A 14,107-nucleotide genomic window follows, 5' to 3' on the forward strand; every position below is an offset into this window, starting at 1 on the left:
ACGACTTCCCTGTGAAGTAGTAATTCTAACAGTTGAAGCATGTTTATATTTCTAGAGCCTTTCTTTGAACCCTAAGTATTTTATAGATATTTACTAATCCTAGAAAATTCTCTGTATGTAAAAAGGTAGTGTCTCCTTTTTTTAGGGGGGTATTAATGCCCACACTGCTTAAGTGAGTTGCCCAAGGTCACTCAGTGAGTTGTTGGTAAAGCCAGAAATAGAATCCAAGTCTCCTGACTCCCAATTCAGTTCTCTATCCTCACTATAGTTTTCTATCCTCTATATACCCCTGCTGCCTCTCATGGGAAAAGAAGTTAATCTTCCAGCTATTAATAGCCACCAAATTGGTGGTAGCAGCACAGTGGAGAAAAGTAACTGTCTTTATACTGCAGCATTAGTATAAAAATATCTGGTAATGGAAAATTTGACAAATGTCATGTTAAAGGTAGTGGAAAATTATTTTAAGATCTGGATCTCATTTATCTAATTCTCAGAAAAGTAAAATTTCTTAGTAGAACAGGGATCATATTTTTCTTCCTGTTTTTAAATTGTATTTCCTAGAGGGTAATTGTCAACCTAGCCATAGCAGAGCCTATTGTCAACTAACTTAAAAAGAATAATGCATGTACTGTTGGTGATTGCTATAAGTATATTTTCTAACTTGGTTGGAATTTTGAATTGCTTTATTGAAATACTATATCACACTAATTTCATTCAGCTTTCAGTGTTAATATTATATAATAAAGCAAATATAACATCAATTGAGAATTTTACTGCATGATTTGAAAACATGGGCAGAAGTGCACGTTATAGTTTCTTCCCTGGACAGTACACTGCAAAGTTACTTCATGTGGCACCATGAAGTTCACCAGAATGAAATAGGCAGAGCAGAAAAAATAGTTAAGAAATACAATACATAAGCACACTGCAGCTGATCAATTTATTGTTATGTATGTAACCATGTTATTTATACATTTTTTTAAAAAAGGTGCTTGAGAGGTGTTTATGTACTTAAATATTAAAGCATGTCTAGTATGGTGGGACTTTACACCTGAGTTTAAACAAAAAAATTTGTCTCTTAATTTTGGACCAATAAATAAGAATTCTCCTACTAAAAAATCTCGGTATATGATATTTCTGTTTAAATATTACTATAAGTGCTTAATTAGAAGAATCACGGGGTCAGAATTATATGTAAGTGTAAGAGAGGTGGGATTGGTGGAGGCTGGAAAACGCAAGGAAAAATGTTAAAAAAAAAACCTTGTTATTTGAGACCCAGATGACTGAGAAGGTAGTGGCAGGGGGTAATTAGAAATAAGGGAGTACAGAGTAAGAAAACTAGAGGATCGAGTACATATCCCTGGGGAAATGTATACATTTACTGGATGGAGGAAACAGAAGGTAACACATACTGGAGAGGTAGTAGGGAAATCATTTTGAAAAGCTACAGAAGTTGTAGGATTAGGGCCTAGAAAAGTTTATTAAACTTGGTACTTCTTGGCATTTGGGAGGCTTGCTTTTACAGAGGGATAGAGGTCAAATAAGAGTACTCTGAATTCTTCAAATTAGGCTTATTTATCTTTGGTATTAATCTAATTTTTGCAAGCCTGTAAATTATTATGATACAACAGATAAGCCACCAGAATGCTTAATTAATTACTATGTGATGTAGTTACAGATACAATTCTTTCATTCACCTTGGTATCATTGGTTATTGCCATTCTCTTCTTTACTTTAGACTAGACATTCACTCAATTGGTAATAAACTGGTGATATTTTACATAGAACAAGTTATAATATGCAATGCCTAAAAATGTTGCATACTTTATTGTTGTCTTAAACCATAATCAAACATGAAAGCTGGATATTGCTTGTGAATTTTATTGAAATTAGTTGCAAATTTGTTTTCATGATTATTCAGTATTTCAAGATAGCTATATCTATGAAATAATATTTATATTAGCCATATGTTATTTATTTTCTGTAATAGAATCTCTTTATAAAGTTATTAGCAATAACTGATGTTTATTTTTCCTTTCCAACTTATTTATTTTCTTTCAAATTTTTATAATTTGGCAGAAAATTTGCTTTATTATCGATGTTTTGTTTCCTCACAAGGATATGTCTTTATTGATTAGAGAGAGAGAGAGAGAGAGAAGCATCTATTAGTTGCCTCTGTACATGACCTGACTGGGAATCGAACCTGTAACCTTTTGGTATATGGGACAACACTCCAACCATCTGAGCCACCCAGCTAGGTCTTGGTTTTATTTTTTTAACTAATATGATTATTGGAAAACTTTACACAATGCAATATACAGATGATATGTCATAAAAATGTACACTTGAAACCTATATAATCTTATTAATCAGTGTCACCCTAATAAATTTAATTTAAAAAACTATTTAATCGCTTCTCGGCCTTTTGGCTAAGATCAAGTGTAAAAAACTATTTAGGCAACATTATTGAGATTCTTTTTAATTTTGTTGAACAGGCACATCTTCAAGTGAATCTAATCTGCTTAACATTCCTTCGCAAAAAAGAACTCGAAGAAAACTAATGTCTTCTCCCTTGAAAACAGAACCTACCCAGAAGTCTGCACTGTCTGAAAATATACAGCTCAATGATTCTTTCAGCAAAGAACTTCAGCCTATTGTGTATACCCCAGAAGGCTGCAGAAAACCTTTGCAAAATCCATCTACAGTGACCTTATTAAAACCATCGTCTTGTACTACGAGTGTTCAGGCCACCGGCTCAAATATATACAGTGAGAATTCTCTGAAAATGTCATCTGAAGTAGATCTACCTGTTATCAGGAGAAAAGAATATAGACAGGAGGATTTGGTCTCCATGTTTACTATATGTGAAGACACTGGGAGATTGAACAGCAAATTACCTGAGCAACAGTCGGTATCAAACAATAACATTGTACAAAGGTATAGAAAAAGAGTACTTGTCAACTTTTGTCCTTTTTTTGGTAGCCTTTAAACTATTACCTTTTTCTTCCCCTTTAGCTATATTTGAAGTGTATTTCATATATCAGTTTTAAATTTGCTATCTTAAATTGATTGGCCCTCTTTAGGCTTAAAGAGACCTTAACATATATATGTAGTTTGTTCTTCATGCTGAAATCATGAAGATTACCATGCTGATTATTATTCACTAATATCTTCAATACAGGAAATTTCACAATTTCTATTGATCTTTAGCAAACCTCAGTGTATTTTGAAATAGTCTTACATCTAAGGTATGGTTGACTACATGTCATCCAAGCAGACATATCCTTCTCATTTCATCTGTTATTATCACAACTAATCTAGTAAATAGGGGGAGAATGCACCTTCACCTTTCTCTGCTGTTCAGAATGCAGAAATCTCTGTCTATGGTGTAAAAGTGAGAAAAGAAAATCCCTGAGTAAGCAAGGGAAATTTTACAGTATAATGCTTTCCTCTATATCAGCGGTTCTGAACCTGTGGGTCGTGACCCCTTTGGGGGTCAAATGACCCTTTCACAGGGGTCGCCTAAGACCATCGGAAAACATACATAATTACATATTGTTTTGTGATTAATCACTATGTTTTAATTATGTTCAATTTGTAACAATGAAAATACATCCTGCATATCAGATATTTACATTATGATTCATAACAGTATCAAAATTACAGTTATGAAGTAGCAATGAAAATAATTTTATGGTTGGGGTCACCACAACATGAGGAACTGTATTAAATGGTCGCGGCATTAGGAAGGTTGAGAACCACTGCTCTATATATTAATATGAAATGGTATTGCAGTTACATAAGCGGATGGCCCTATTCCATAGTACAAATCAAAATTGCTTTTTATTTTTTGTTGATACACAGGCTTGCCCCTTCCTCATTCTCAGCGAAACATCCTCTGCCTGTACAAAGCATAGTACCATCCTACATGGCGATGACCGCTGCTGCCAAAAGGAAACGGAAATTAACAAGGTACGATTAAACAGGAGCAGGCTCAGACTTCATATTTACATAAGATCAGCTTTATCCTTTGCTTCCTGCAGTTCTTTTTTATTTCTTATAATTAAACTGTTAATTCATATTTAAGCATACATATAGTAAATTGCTCTGCATGCGACACTGGATTTATATTATCAAAGGGAGATCTTGATAAAGCCAAGTATTTCACTTGACATTTGCATAAAGTATTCCATGTTTCACATTATTAAAAATAAATTTAAAGTATCTGGCCTTCAAAAATGTCATTTAATTTTAACTTTTGGTGCAATTTTTATTCATTTGTTATTCCTGTTAGACATTACTGAATTTATTATGTTCTAAAATTACGTTATTTTAATGGGTTTTAATATATAACTGAAATGTAGTGAGTAGAGACTTCTGTTTCTGGCTATGGCACTGTAGCTTGTATCGGTCCAAGCTACCCATCAAAAAAAATTATGAAAGTTGATAAAATACAACTAACAGCTGCTTGACTGGCAGTGAAGAATAACCAAGGCAGCCAGGATTTAGTGTTTCAGATCCCAGAGAAGAGGAAAATAAGCTGTAGAGAGCCTGACCTTCTCTGCCTCTTTTCCTTTTAGCACTTAACGATGTGTGGCATTATGTGGAGGCCAAGCATAGAATGGGAGCCTGCAGATTAACGGCCATCTCACTCCCTGGGGATGCAGAATCGTTGTGTGTAGATTCTGCCCTCCAGATACTTATTTGCCAAGTTCTAAACGCTGTGGAGTAAGAGTTCAGGAAACCAAGCTGAAGGTAGCTGCTAAGAGACTATCATATTAAGCAGAGTTTGGCTGGACATTATTAAGGGATAGGACACGAGAGTTGTTTCAGAGTCATCATGGAGAAAGAGCTGTTAGATGCCAGGATTTTATTTGAGATCCCTGAAGGCCTGTGATCCAAGAGTAAGGAAAACTGGAAATAGACCCATTCTTGAAAGCCTAAAACACCTTACACCAGCTCAATCCCTTTTCAAATCAAGGTGATCTATTCTGCCTTCTTTCCAGAAGAAAATTATGGCTTTTTATCCACCATGTTTGATACTTAAGCAAAAATTACGAAGTATGCCAGGAGACACCAGGACCAAATGACTGAAAATCAAGAGAAGTAAAATTAGAGAGGAAGTGATCCGTAGTGATGCAGATATTGAGATGATCAGATAGGGAACTTTAAAATTTTAACTGTGATTAACAAAACATTGAACAAAATAGATGATATCTTCCAAAGAACTATATTCTATTAAAATGAATCAAATGTATACTCTAGAACTGAATAAATATAATTACTGAAATCAAGAACTCAATAAACTATCTTAACAGATTAGGCACAGCAGAAGAGAGTTGGTTGAACCAGAAGATAGATTGATAGGGAAAAAAAGACCAATCTATGTACAAAAGGATAAAAAGATAAAAAATATAGAGAAAACTGAAAGAAAAATGGAGCACAAGGAAAAATTTAGGACACAAGGAAAATGAAATAAGGGACACCAGTATTTTAAGTGCCAGAAAGGAATGAGAAAAAGAATGGTGGAAACTAGTATTTGAGAGTATGTTGACTAATAATTTTCCATAACTGACAAAAGGATAATTCACAGATTCAAGAACCATTGCAAACCATAAGCAGCACACGTATAAAGAAAAATATTCCTATGTACATAGAAGTAAAATAGTTAAAAATCAAAGGCAAGGAAAAAATTGTAAATATACTGAGTTATATGACATGAAGTCCATTTTATATAATCTTTATATCCTGCAACATTAAATGCAGTGATGAGAGAGTTGTATTTTCAAATGGGTCTGACTTACTCTCCCTTTTATTTTGACATGTGGTTGTGGGGAAAAGAGTGTCAGATCTTAAACTTAAACCTCCTTTAAGTTTTTCATTTTCCACTATGAACCTAGTCTCATCTGGGCTAATGTAAACAGATTTACAAAAAGCCTGTTGATTTGTCCCCCATAGAGTATCATCTCATAGGTTCATTTAGGATGTGCCCTTTTCCCTCCAACCAGAGTACAGCAGGCCTTTGGAATATGTGCAATAAAAACTCATGGATTGGTTTTTTCTGAATGTCTGCCTATCCGTGACATTTTAAATTTTGTATTTTGCTATGGCACAAATTTGAATTGTGCAATTTGTCTGGCTCATGTATGGGAGTCAGTCATCTTCATATGTGACTAATTTGTGTTTTCTTCCACCTAATCACTAATTTTCATTGTGTTGATTGTGTTATTTCAATTAAATAATGTTGGTGACTTCTTGTTCTCCACTGGCAGCATTCTCTGTTGTGTTAACTAAGATGTGGCAAAAGTTTATAGCTAAGAATATTTTTAAACTGTAAACATAGTCATTATCAAAATCAAAAGTCCAGGTATGTAATGTCTATTTGGAGTGGTTTTAGATGTTCTCAGGCTTCCACATGAGCAACTAATATTGTGAAATAGTTTTAAAGTATACATAAAGAAAGTAAGATTTCTCATAGCCTATTAATTGCTTTATTACATTCCCTCTGGTATCAGTAATTAGATCCTGCCATTAACTATGGTTAAAAGAGATTAATGGTAGAAATGTACATAATTACCTTTCTTTTTCTCCAATTAAATCTACATGAGCTTGAAAGTAATAAACTCTGGTATTTTCCACTTAGCAGCTTTATGTACATGTTTAGGTGTGTTTATATTCTAATATGAGTTTTGAAGGTGAAAAGGGGAAGGATCCATGTATATATTTATTTTATTGGTATCAGTTTTTCTCTCAGAAAAAAGATATTATAGTCCAAAAGCATTGAATATTAAAAAAAAACCTACCAACCTGGATTTTTTAGGTACTAGTTAAATGAGAATATTAAATTTTTAATCATTTCAATTTATTTAATATCACAGTAGCAGACTATTTTAACTAAATCAGTCTACCAAAAATATAAATACAATATATACATATGTAAAAATTTACTTATAAATTAGAGTTTTTGGGTTTTGTTTGCTTTGTGTTTCTTTGGTTGTTTTGTTTGTTTTTTGCGTTTGGTTTTTTTTTGCAATCTTTCTCAGCATCCAGAAATGGTCTCATACCTTGCATTACATTTTTGGTTTATTTTGAAACATGTCTAATGATTTCAACTAGAAATTATCTCAGCTGAAAGAATATGAGATGCTTTATGTCTATTAAGCAGTAGCATTCTTCCTATGTAAGAGAACAAACGGTTAAATCCTAACTTTTTATCCTCACCCAAGGACATTTGATTTTTTTAAAGAGAGGGAGAGGGAAATAGAGAGAGAAACTTCTTTGTGAGAGAGAAACACTGATCGGTTGCCTCCTACATGTGCCCCATAGCGGGGTGGAGTTCAAACCCACAATGTGGGTATATATGTGCCCTGACTGTGAGTCAAACATGCCACCTTTCGGTGCACGAGATGAAGTTCCAATGAAATGAGCCACGCTGGCCAGGGCCCTAACTTTTATTAATAGTGTGGAAATTTATCAGGCACACAATTACAAGAATCTTTAGCTTTCTTCTCAATGTAATCTCTACCATAATTTGAATTTGGAATCATATACCAATTTTAGGTGTGTGTTTTTTTAAAAGAGATTTAGTGATGTGACATAATTTTATAACATAAATGTTAAACATTTCATCAGTGGACTATTTTATCTAAATTTATTAAATGTGTTAGTGTATTTTACTTATACGTAAATAAATATACAACTTACTAGGCTTTGATTTCATTCCAAATATGAGTTTTATTCAGATAGTTTTATTCAAAAGCTTAATTTTTCAAGTAAAAATCTGTAAGTAAAATACACATGTCCTAAAACTAGCCAAAGTGAAGAATCCCTAAAATAATAAAGACAATTTTAAGATAAATTGTAAGGAAAAACAACACTTGTCAAAATTAACCAATGACATTGATCTTTATACTTAAAGAAATAAAATCATCAAATGACCAAAAAAGAATTTTTGCCTTAGACAACTGATACGCATATTATCAGAAAAAGGTGTTTAATATGTTTTTACGGAATTATATTGACTTAGTTTATTTAACACCATTTAGGAACAGTATTTCTACACCTGATTGGCTTACTTTCATAACACTAGTACCTGTTTGTAACCATTCTGGGGAGGTATCATTTGCATTCTTGAACAGAGTAGGCGCAGTCACTATTAGGAACACTGCAATCATCTCTCTTCCAGGCTGAATGAGGTACACAGGTTGAGTGATTTTCCCAAGCGCCCAGTGTGCTCATGCCTATTTTCCTTTGCCGTCATATTGAATTGCCATTTCGGACTACTTTAAATGAGCATATAATGAGCCCATCTCCTGCCTCTTCCATAAACATGCAGCCACATCAGTTTACCACATGATTAGGATTGCCAGAAGAGCACATTGTTGCCATAAAAGGGAAGCCTCCAATTGTTAATCTGACTATCAAGTTAGTAATCAGCTTGTTTTTACTTTACGAGGCAGAAATTCCCTAAAATTAGCTTATTTGAGTCAGTGTGGAGAGGATCAAGCTTTAACAAGGTAAGATTGGGGGTCCAGCAGGGATAGGTTTATTCTGAACCTCCAATCTTCCCTTTTTAAAGCTGGATTCTCTTAGGGGCTTCAGAGATTTGGATTGCTCTTTTTCTGGTCTGGAGATCAAACTCATCTCATCCACAGACTATTTTATGTTTCTTTCTTGTAAACTCAGGAACCTATAACTCCTTGTAGTTTGAAAGCCTCTGGCACTGTTTTTTACTCTACCTTGTTTTATTTTATGTATTTGTCTTATTTCCCCCCCCTCCCCACCAAAAATCCATTACATGAGTTTTCAAGACAGGAGTTGTCTGTGCCTTACTTATTTGTATATCCTGTAACATGAGGCTATGATAGGTGTTTAATACGTCCATTCAAATCGAGTTAGAAATTTAACCCATTAATAATGTGAGATTGATATAAATATTTGAAGATTAAACAAATGAAAGTAGGTCCATTCATTTCAGTTTCTATAATTGCTATAATCACAGGGACTCAGTCTATTACAAGGTTTTCATTTAAAAGCAAGGTTTCCAAACAATCTTATTTATATTCCCCAGATTAGGGTTCTTGCTCCAGATTTGTAATAGAAGCCTAGTTTTTCGCTCGCAGTGTGCTCCTTGTCACTACATTTTGGATAACAGAGCTTGCTGGTATTCCAGCAGGACCCCTGGAAGTGTTCTGCTAACAGAATCGTTGCATACACTTACACTCAAAATCTCCGATTCAAATAAACATTATTAAAATCACACAGCTAAATTTCCCTATGGGCCAAAAATGTATTTAGCATCTCCCATTACTTCTATGGGATTTTATAACTTAATACTCTAGTATTTTACTTTTTCTTTAGTCTTTATTGCATGTAGAATATGTATTAAAACTTAGAGAGATAAAACATGCTTCACTAAAATAAAAAATTTTTCTCTCAAGTTCTGCAGCAAATACTTTAACTGCTGAGGAAAATTCTGGATTTGCCAAACGTATTCGACAAGATAATTCAAGCAATAAGCACTTACAAGAAAATGGACCAGCAGTGGGTATGTCTGAGCTCTTACTTGGTATTTAATAACATACTTACCTAACACATGTATAGTACTATAGTGTTTTCATAAGAATCTCCTTTTATCTACTCATTACCTTTATTACATGGTAAGTATGACTATCCATGTTGTAAATGAGAAAACTTAAGACACAAAATAGAAAACACTGAGCTAGTACCGAACAAATACTTCACGGTAGAACCAGAACTCAGAACCATATCTCTAAAACTATATTCTGCATCCCTTTTGTTTTCTATACTGCTTCACATGGTAGAAGAATTAGTAAATAAATTAATTGAACTTATTAGCAAAAGGTATTGTTTAATAGGTTGTGATTAAATATATTTTATAGATAAACTTTATCTACTTGAAATAATGCCATTACCCTCTTATTCTTGATAATCTGGCCTCAGACTCACTTGTGCAATTATAGCCAGGCTCCAGTACCTAGTTATAATTACGTTGTAACTCCCATTAGCAGGTTGAAAAAGATGCTGATGGGAGGAATACATCCTCTCAATTACATTTGGGGGTGACAGGAGTCCATGTCAAGAAAACCACATCCTCAGTAAAACTAGAAGAGATAGTGCCACTCCGTTTCTCCGCCTTTGTGTCTAGGCTTCTGTTTCCCTAGCACTCCAGTTCCTAGATTTCGTTCAGGAAGTATGTGTTTACACGCACTATGTGCTAGGTTCTGTGATGGATACAAACATTAAGAACCAGTTTGGTTCTTCTCTAAAGGAACTTAAAATTCTAGCACTTGGAATTTAAAGGGGTTTCATGAGATAACAAGTGTTTCTATGAAAACTATTGCTCTTTCATCACAGTAATATTCCATTTCTCAATAGCTTTGCCAAACTGCATTGGTACATCCTTACTTATGGTAGCCAGTGGCGGTTGTTTACCTTAAGTTCAATGGAAACATCTTTTATGCAAATTTAAAACTCAATAAAGTAAAATTTACTATGTTTATTTCATTTATCATGCCATATTTAATATTGCTTAGCAATATGTATATGCAGTTGGTGTAGATAGGTGCTGCCCCATGGATCTCCTGAAAAAATTCTCCAGGAAGTCATAATTCTGCAACAAAAATGATGTTTGTGATAACTGTCAAAGAATAGATATTTGGGTTCTCTAATATGCTTATTTTCTAATAATATAAAATAATCTATTAGATATCAAGGATCTCATGTGTAAAAAGAGATGAATTAAAAAATATATGCTATGGAGAAAAAAAGTAGGAGATGATACTAAACTACAGTGCTTGCCAAAGAAAAAAGAAGAGCAAAAGCTAGGTTAAAGAATGATTTGTAATTAAGGATAATTCACTACAACTTCGGTTTGCAATATGGAGAAATTGATTTCTAAAAGTAGAATGAATGATGACTATTCTTTTTGAATGATGCTTTTACCATATTTATAAATTTTCCTATTTCTTCTCTAGAATATAAAAGAAACATCCATAAAGTAAAGCCAAACATGGTCAGAAAGTTTGGAAGAAGCATTTCAAAAGGAAATCTAAGATAAATCACTTCAAAATCAACAGACATTAAATGGACAGCTCTGCTTTTAAGAGGGTTTCTTACCAGCACCCTTGCAGAAAAATACTTAAAAGTTTTTGAAGAAGACCATCTTAAAACTAGTTTTACCCAAATAGCTTCAGCAAGCAGAACATGAAATTCCTTCACTCTTGTTCTTTGGTATTGTAAGCAACTAAACAATTTTAACAGAAAAGGTTATGTTTTAAGTTTCTAAAATGTTGGCTACCTTATAAAATCCCTACGTCATCATGGTGGTAGCTCATTTTTGCTATTTTGCAGCAGGTTGATTAGGATATTTTAGAAAACGATAGTGAGTTAAATGTCATTACTGCTTTTTGAAAATCAGGAGAAGTTAGAAGTGATAAAATTATGACCCGGGATGTATTTGGTCTTATATTATTTTAATCATATATGTGACTTTTCTTTGCGAAAATATTTTGATGTTCAAATGTACATATATGTTCCCATAAAGCTGTTGTAAATATTATTTAAATAGTCTTCATGAATAAAATATTAATTTTGTTCCTTACTACTTAGTATATTAAAGTCATAGGTTTTATAATGTTCGCTTTTGTGTCTTATTACTACCCCTTACACATTTTGAACTATATCATATAAAATGTGGATTTTGTAGATTTGTATTTCAGGTTAAATCAAGATACATGGTACTAGAACAGGGGTGGGCAAACTTTTTGACTCGAGGGCCACAATGGGTTCTTAAACTGGACCGGAGGGCCGGAACAAAAGCATGGATGGAGTGTTTGTGTGAACGAATATAAATCCAAAGTAAACATCATTACATAAAAGGGTACGGTCTTTTTTTTTTTTAGTTTTATTCATTTCAAACGGGCCGGATCCGGCCTGCGGGCCGTAGTTTGCCCATGGCTGCACTAGAACCAAGGAATGAAAAGAATCCATAGTTTCTTTAATGATAATGAGGAGATGTTTTAATTATTCCTTTTACTATAGGAAGTACATGGAGCTACAGCTTAATTATATCTCCCTGTTCCCTACATTGCTTGGTCTGTTTATCTCCTGAATACAACAAATATTTGGTTAAACGTGCTTTTAACTTTATATGGCTTAGGACTGTCCCATCAAAGCAACATTCAAAGGTTTTACTACAGAAATGTTAATGTCTAATTACCAGGTATTGTCCTAGACCCCGCTGGTGGTGATATATAAGAACTGTATGAACTATGTTGCCTTTCTAAAAAAATTCTTTTTAATTCTGATCTAGCCATGAGAATTTCATATCATATTTTATTTTTTTACTTAGCAACGAAGAAAAAACTCTTGGCAAAGTTAAGTAATGTGCCAAAGATCTCACAACTAGACAGTGGCAGAGTTGGGATTTTGCACTAAGGTTACTGTAAAGAGTTGCTGCTATTCCTATACTGTACACTGCCTCCATCTACAGTGGGCTAATACTCTGCATGTGCATAACTATACAAAAAGCATCTACTATAGAAAACAAATTCCATTCCCATGGTCACCTGTGATTTGCTAATTTATTTGGGGAAAAATTTAGTCAATGCATTTTATAATTATAAGTAAATTATATGTAGTTCATATTGTTTATATCGAAAAGCAGTTTACATTCTTATTAGTAAAGTAGTAATAAAAGTCTTTAGTATCACTGAAAATATTTACAATCCTATGGATTGCTTTTTCAAGGACTGTTTACAATCACAATAGCACATTATTTGTTGGATATTTACAACTTGCTCGTAAGTTGTTGTCAACTACTCAAGATATGTTACAAAATCACTGGTTATATTTGAATCTTTGTGTTAAGACTCCATATACAAAGTCTGAAGACACAGCTTAGACACTAAGTCAAATATAATCTTGTATTTCAGCAATCAGCACAAGGCATTTGTTTTTGAAATACATATGTAGAGTACTAAGTTCTTTCTCTCCTGTAACTTCCCCCAAAAGGCAGTAGTTGACAGATAGTCCATACTTCTCAGAGTGAACGTCATTTAACAAACCACTCAAGCCTTGCAAATGGCAAGTTCTGCATAACAGTCACTATAGGGACTAGTTCATCAAGTTAAGAGCTGTCAGGAAAGGTTAGTTCTGATATATTTCTGTCACGTGTGTATGTGCCTAAAGCATACTATATGAGACAAAATAAGCCAGGAGTCATAATTTTTTTTTTAAAGTTCATTCTCATGCTTTCAAACAGATGGAAGATAAAAAGATTAAGAAGATTAGTAACATGACAGGAAAACAATTCTATGACCAGGATTTCTCAACCCTATAGAATATTCTTATCCTCTGAAGCTACTTCTCAAATATGAAATGTTAAGAATACTTTTTATTAAAAATATATTTTGATTTTAGAGAGGAATGAAGAAGGAGAGAGAGAAAAACATCAATGATGAGAGAGAATCACTGGCTGCCTCCTGCACACCCCCCACTGGGAGGGTCGAGCCCGCAACCCGGGCATGTGCCCTTGACCGGAATTGAACCCGGGACCCTTCAGTCCACAGGCAAACGCTCTACCCACTGAGTCAAACAAGCCGGGTGTAGGAATACATTCTAATGCACCAACCTCTGCACACATTCCTTTCTCTTTCCCATTTTCTTTACATGTGGCTATTTCAGAACGACAGTATGTCTTTTATTATTATTTCCTCCTCCTCTTCCCCATAACAATTATGTACGTTCTTAACTCCCACCGTAATTATTATTCAGTTGAAAATGTCCTTTCATTCAAGTACATTGCTCCCCTGAATTCTATATATATATATATAACAGTCTGGGACCCCTCGAGAGATAACAACCTGCTGGCTTAGGCCTGCTCCTGGGTGGCAGAGGGCAGACCCAATCCCTAGGTGCAGCCCCTGGTCGGCCTCAGAGCAGGGCCGATAGAGGAGTTGGGGCACTGCCCCCTGTCATACACAAAGCAGGGCGGGTCGGGAGGTTGCGATGCCACCCTCAGTCACGCTCAGGGTAGGGCCAATTGGGGGGTTGGGGCACTGCCCCCTGTCACAAGGCAGGGTCG

At 34.4% G+C, this 14,107-nt stretch overlaps 1 protein-coding gene across 2 annotated transcripts in view; it reads left to right on the forward strand.

The window, feature by feature from the left end:
- Positions 1-11,658, forward strand: part of KIF18A (kinesin family member 18A) — a 77,153-nt gene extending 65,495 nt beyond the window's left edge. For both annotated transcript variants that reach the window (XM_006753947.2, XM_006753946.2), the window contains exons 15-18: positions 2,496-2,937; positions 3,865-3,972; positions 9,441-9,547; positions 10,998-11,658. In XM_006753947.2, the coding sequence (XP_006754010.1) occupies positions 2,496-2,937; positions 3,865-3,972; positions 9,441-9,547; positions 10,998-11,080 (740 nt within the window). In that variant the 3' untranslated portion in view covers positions 11,081-11,658. The remainder of the gene's footprint in view (positions 1-2,495; positions 2,938-3,864; positions 3,973-9,440; positions 9,548-10,997) is intronic.
- Positions 11,659-14,107: the final 2,449 nt, after the last annotated feature.

This window comes from Myotis davidii, unplaced genomic scaffold, assembly GCF_000327345.1.
Source record: "Myotis davidii unplaced genomic scaffold, ASM32734v1 scaffold330, whole genome shotgun sequence".
NCBI classification, from domain to species: Eukaryota; Metazoa; Chordata; class Mammalia; order Chiroptera; family Vespertilionidae; genus Myotis; species Myotis davidii.